Source organism: Ochotona princeps, chromosome 1 (assembly GCF_030435755.1).
Source record: "Ochotona princeps isolate mOchPri1 chromosome 1, mOchPri1.hap1, whole genome shotgun sequence".
NCBI lineage: Eukaryota > Metazoa > Chordata > Mammalia > Lagomorpha > Ochotonidae > Ochotona > Ochotona princeps.
Window position 1 is genome coordinate 115,325,477 of NC_080832.1, and position 6,279 is coordinate 115,331,755.

At 53.7% G+C, this 6,279-nt stretch overlaps 1 protein-coding gene across 1 annotated transcript; it reads right to left on the minus strand.

Moving 5' to 3' along the window:
- Positions 1-818: 818 nt before the first annotated feature.
- LOC101520225 (heat shock 70 kDa protein 1) lies at positions 819-3,021 on the minus strand. Its single transcript, XM_058665344.1, has 2 exons — positions 2,970-3,021; positions 819-2,854 (listed from the first exon to the last, which is right to left on the minus strand). Exon 2 carries the CDS (start codon positions 2,813-2,815, stop codon positions 887-889), a length of 1,929 nt encoding a protein of 642 aa, XP_058521327.1. The 5' UTR covers positions 2,816-2,854; positions 2,970-3,021; the 3' UTR covers positions 819-886.
- Positions 3,022-6,279: the final 3,258 nt, after the last annotated feature.

Sequence of the window (6,279 nt, forward strand, 5' to 3'; positions counted from 1 at the left end):
GATTTAAAGAAGCTGGAACACTGAATGTCAAACAACTGCTTTTAACGTATTTACAGGTTGAAATCTCGTGAAAAACGAAATTGGATTCTGTCAGGCTGGAGGTGAAGGATTTCCACCTGCTTGAGTAGGAAACTCCCCTCAGGATTCTCAGAGATAAAGCCACATGACCTTAATACTCCAATGCTGTGTACAGCTTTTCTCTTCCTCTCCTGCAAATTAAATTTACTATTGTTAACACCTATACTGATTTTAGGTCAGCCTTAATTAAGAATTTAACCTAAAAAAAAAATCGTCACAGCCTGGAAAAGATCATGAAGTGGTGAAAAATGTTTCCAACCTATTCCATCTCTAATGCATGTCACATACCAAATCAATGAACATACGACAAAAATATCCACATTCATGTCTCCAACTATATGCATCTCACTATGTGGCACTGTCTTAGGCCTACAGCATGAAAGACTCCGTAAGGACTCCGTATAACTCAACCAGAAACAAGAAGAGACTATATTTTCAGGACTTTATTTTTAAATCTCTGAATAAACAAATTATAAATATAAGGATGCTTAACAATGAGGTGTTTTACAACGCCAAAAGCTGTACAGAGGGTAGCAGTGTGGATTAATCTGAGGAAGAAAAGGATAACCTTATGGTACAAACTTGCATGAACTGCAAAGCTTCCAAACAAGATCTGGGTCTCACTCAACAATAATAACGATGCCACTAGTTACTGTGAGGTTAGAACTTCACTTTAGAAGGAACTTAACCATACAGACTTACCGGCAAAAAAAGATACATATTTTCTCTATATGTCACACACCCCCATATATATTTGACAACACAGTCCCTTTGTCCCAGTTGTATGGCTCCGAGGGAGGCCAGGCCCCTAGTCGACCTCCTCAATGGTGGGGCCAGAGCCAGAGCCGCCCCTGGGCCCCTGGGCGCCAAAGCCCCCAGCGGCCCCGGGGCCAGCCGCACCCTGGTACAGGCCGCTGATGATGGGGTTGCACAGCTGCTCCAGCTCCTTGCGCTTGTGCTCAAACTCGTCCTTGTCGGCCAGGCTGTTGGCGTCCAGCCACGCGATGACCTCCTGGCACTTGTCCAGCACCTTCCTCTTGTCGGCCTCGCTGATCTTGCCCTTGAGGCCGTCGTCCTCCACGGCGCTCTTCATGTTGAAGGCGTAGGACTCGAGGGCGTTCTTGGCCGCCACCCTGTCGCGCTGCACCTCGTCCTCGGCTTTGTACCTCTCGGCCTCCTGCACCATGCGCTCGATCTCCTCCTTGCTGAGCCGGCCCTTGTCGTTGGTGATGGTGATCTTGTTGGCCTTGCCGGTGCTCTTGTCGGTGGCCGTGACGTTGAGGATGCCGTTGGCGTCGATGTCGAAGGTCACCTCGATCTGGGGCACGCCCCGCGGCGCCGGCGGGATGCCGCTGAGCTCGAAGCGGCCCAGCAGGTTGTTGTCGCGCGTCATGGCGCGCTCGCCCTCGTACACCTGGATCAGCACGCCGGGCTGGTTGTCCGAGTAGGTGGTGAAGGTCTGCGTCTGCTTGGTGGGGATGGTGGAGTTGCGCTTGATGAGCGCCGTCATCACGCCGCCCGCCGTCTCCAGCCCCAGCGACAGCGGCGCCACGTCCAGCAGCAGCAGGTCCTGCACGTTCTCCGACTTGTCGCCCATCAGGATGGCCGCCTGCACGGCCGCGCCGTACGCCACCGCCTCGTCCGGGTTGATGCTCTTGTTGAGCTCGCGCCCGTTGAAGAAGTCCTGCAGCAGCTTCTGCACCTTGGGGATGCGCGTGGAGCCGCCCACCAGCACCAGGTCGTGGATCTGCGCCTTGTCCAGCTTGGCGTCGCGCAGCGCCTTCTCCACGGGCTCCAGCGTGCCGCGGAACAGGTCCGAGCACAGCTCCTCGAAGCGCGCCCGCGTGATGGACGTGTAGAAGTCGATGCCCTCGAAGAGCGAGTCGATCTCCAGGTTGGCCTGCGTGCTGGACGACAGCGTGCGCTTGGCCCGCTCGCACGCCGTGCGCAGCCGCCGCACGGCGCGCTTGTTCTGGCTGATGTCCTTCTTGTGCTTCCTCTTGAACTCCTCCACGAAGTGGCTCACCAGCCGGTTGTCGAAGTCCTCGCCGCCCAGGTGCGTGTCGCCCGCCGTGGCCTTCACCTCGAAGATGCCGTCGTCGATGGTCAGGATGGACACGTCGAACGTGCCCCCGCCCAGGTCGAAGATGAGCACGTTGCGCTCGCCCTTGCCCTTGCGGTCCAGCCCGTAGGCGATGGCGGCCGCCGTGGGCTCGTTGATGATCCTCAGCACGTTGAGGCCCGCGATCACGCCCGCGTCCTTGGTCGCCTGCCGCTGCGAGTCGTTGAAGTACGCCGGCACCGTGATCACCGCGTTGCTCACCGCCTGGCCCAGGTACGCCTCGGCGATCTCCTTCATCTTGGTCAGCACCATCGACGAGATCTCCTCCGGGTAGAACGCCTTGCTCTCCCCCTTGTAGCTCACCTGCACCTTGGGCTTGTCGCCCTCGCTCACCACCTGGAACGGCCAGTGCTTCATGTCCGACTGCACCACCGGGTCGCCGAACTTGCGCCCGATCAGCCGCTTCGCGTCGAACACCGTGTTCTGCGGGTTCATGGCCACCTGGTTCTTGGCCGCGTCGCCGATCAGACGCTCCGTGTCCGTGAAGGCCACGTAGCTGGGCGTGGTGCGGTTGCCCTGGTCGTTGGCGATGATCTCCACCTTGCCGTGCTGGAACACGCCCACGCACGAGTAGGTCGTGCCCAGGTCGATGCCGATCGCCACCGTCTTGGCCATGCCGCCGCCTCGCTCTCGCCGCCTCTGCTCAGGGACCGTCTCTGTGTCTCTCTCTCTCTCTGTCTCTCTCTCTCTCTGTCTCTCTCTCAGGGAAGAAGGCGCGTTCGCACGCTCCCGCCGGGGTCCTCAGGCGCTCCGGGAGGCCGCGGGGAACGGGAGTCGCTCGGGCTCGCGCTGTCGGAGATGCTCGCGGTGCCCTTGGTGGCCTCGGCCGCCGTCAGCTGCTGTCAGCTGCTGTCAGGATCGCGGGATCGCCGTTGCCCCGCTCCGCCGGCCGCGGCCTTTATACGTCGCGCCCGCACCCCGCCCGCCGCCTCCTCAGCCAGTCAGCGAGCTCGGCCGGGCTGCCCGCTCGCGAAGCTTCCAGGCGTTTCTGCGGGCGCCCGGCCCTCGGGCTTCTGGCCACCAATGGGAACGCAGGGGGCCGTCCTTCGGCAGAAGTCTCCAGACGCTCCTGGGGTTCTCTGGAGCGGACCGGAGGAGCCCGCGGGGAAGAGGGAGCGAGCGGGGCGGCGGCTGTGGAGTGGGCCTGGGTGGCGGCGGGCGGGCGGTGTGGGCGCGGGGCGGTGAGCGCCGAGGGAGGGACTGAAGTGGTTGTGCGGTTTCGGGTTGGAATGCGGGCTCCGTGAATGTGGGGACAGCCCGAAGGGAGAAAGCTCGGGGTTTCTGGAGAGGGAGACGGCGCCCAGTATCCCTTCCCTGTAAGTTGGGCTTTGGGGGCTGAGGGACGTCCTGCCTCTCCCGTTTGTACACATTGGGCTTCCACCTGCTCAGCAGATCCGTTTTAGTTAACACAGAGCCTGCTGGAAAGAGAGCACTGGGTAGTTTTGGACAACGCTTTTCTTCTTTGTTGTACTATTATCCAGTCCCAGAGGCTTTTGATTAAATAAAAATGATTTCTGAATTCAGGCGGTGTTTAGCACGGGGAAATATTTCTAAGAAAGGAAAGGGCTCCGAGTTTGTAAAAGTTGGGTGAGTCAGTCCTCTTTGCTGACGCAGTCACTGCCCTTTGTTGGTGTTTGAGTTAGATATCAGTAAGAAAAAACTCCTACCCATTCCTTTCCATTGTGTAAGCTTTAATATGTTTTGGCTTCTTGGGTTCCCTCACTCTTCCAAGACAGGTCCGACTCAGTCCCTCCTGCCTTACCTCTACTCCTTAGAGCCGAACTCCTGGCTCACTGAATGATTCAGAGTTAATTAATCTATGTCCCAATTTAATTCGACTCTAGTGGCTGTGTCACCTGAACTCTTAGCTAGTTTTAGACTGAATGTAGGGCTAGGTGAGTCTGCAGGGTGGGGGCTTAGCCTGCAGGCTTCTTCAACAGCAAACACCACAGCTGTGGGCAGGGGGCCTGGTGGAAGCAAAGCCTCAGGGCAAGGCAGAAGAGGCTGAACACCAAATTCAAGTTCTAAGTGCTGTGGGTGCTGAGGTTATTTGTCAAGCAATAAGCTCACCATTGAGGTTTTAATCACAGAGCCAATGCCCTGTGTGGCTTTCTCTCGTCACCTCATTTTAAACAGCACTACATCTGGCAATGTACCCCTTGTCTCCCTCATCCTTTTTGTGAGGCAAGACTCTGTTGTGTATCTGAAATTTGAAAAAGTAAGGGACATCGATGGAACTGAGTTCACACCCCACGAAAAAACTTGGTCTGGCACAAGTGGAGGGATCTGGTTCTGGATGAAGAAGGCCTGCTTGCCCTCCATATGCCTTTCAAGCTCCCTCTTTCTTGTTTTGTCTCTCTTATTCCACAATCAACACACTCCTCCTGGGATGTGAGGGTATTCAGTTGTTTATTCAATTATAATTTGCTGATCTAAAGGTATAGTGCAGGAGATAACAACCATGTGTGTGTGTGTGTGTGTGTGTGTGTGTGTGCAGGCGTGTGACTGTTCTGGTAGGCAGTGATTCTTTGACAATCAGATGCAACTCCTGAGTGAACCCCGTCCCAGTCCAGTCAGACTGGTTAAACCTGAGGAAATTTCCATTTGTGCCATCTCTGACCACACATTCCCCCCACACTTTCATCTTCGATGCCTAAGGTTATTGCTTCCAGAGACATAATGTCTCACCCCTTCACTCTGGAATCTTTGTCACCATCAAGCACCACCACCGGCATTTCTGATTTCACATCTGCAATTCAAACTACTTCCCTCCTAGGACATCACATCTCCACTGCCTGGCAGGTGGAATTGATGCTAAGGCTCTACATTTTTTGCTGCTCTGGAGTGGGAGAAAAAGATCCACTGGAAAGCATTGCAGGATTCAGACCTCCATACAGTGAGGTCAAAGCTACAGTACTAGAATTGACCTACCCTTTGTGTCAAGTTTTCCTCCACAGATTGGCCTGGAAAGCTACAGATCTATATTCTGTACCTGTTTCTTCATGAGAGGGTGGTTATCAGGATTTTATCTTTCGGACTGGTTGCTTCCCAAGGCAGAAAGCCAGTAGAACATCCTGCTTATCCATCTAGGGTGACTGCCAGAACTCCATGGAGATTTTTCCGTAGTTCTACACACTCTATGGCTGTGGATTCCCCATGCTTTTATCTTCAGTGTCCTAGGTTCTTACCATTTGTCTCATCCCCTCACTATGGAATCTGTACCATGAAGCACCACCAAGGCAGTTCTGGAGTCACTCCTTCCGTCCCTACATCTGCAGTTTAGAATAAATCTGTACTGGGGCATCATCTCCCCACTGCCTGGCAAGTTGGAATGATAAGGGTCTACATCTTGATGCTCCTGGAGCAACACAAAAAGATCCACTGCAACTATCCTTCAGCCATTAGACAGTCATCTACACATAGTAGACCAGAATACTAGATTTTTAAATTATTTATTTTAATTGGAAGAGCAAGTTTTACAGAGAGAAAAAGTGAGACAATGGCCAGAGCTAAGCCCATCATTAACCAGGAGTGTTGAGGTCCTTCCAGATCTCCCATGCAGGTGCAGAGTTCAAGCACCTGGGCCATCTTCAACTGCTTTTTAGACCATAATCAGGGAGCTGATAGGACAGAAGGCAGACAGCGTATGACTGCTTGTTGTATGGGATGACAGGACTGCGAGGCTGAGGATTAGCCAGTCAGTATCACACTGGCCTATGTAATACTGGACTCGACCTACCTTTTGTGTCAAGTTTGTCTCCAAGGATGGGCGTGGAAAGACATACATCTATATTCTTGATGAGACAAGAGTTATCAGGACTTTGTCTTATGGACTGGATGCTTCCCAAGGCAGACATCCAGTAATGGGATTTGCTTATCCATTTAAGGTGACTGCAAGAACACCAAGGAGATTTTAACTTGATTAATTATGCAATTAGATTTTTGCTGGGTATGGTGTTTGGAAGGAATGAGATCCAGCTTCCTAAGCCTGGAGGAGCCATCACACACATTGAACAGGAAGAAGGGACCAGAGAGAGAACAGTGTCTTCCACACTAGTAAGATTCTGCTGAAGGCATCA

What these genes read in the sequence shown, in the direction of transcription:
- LOC101520225 (XM_058665344.1), bottom strand. Translation starts at nt 2,815, where the DNA reads ATGGCCAAGACGGTGGCGATCGGCATCGACCTGGGCACGACCTACTCG.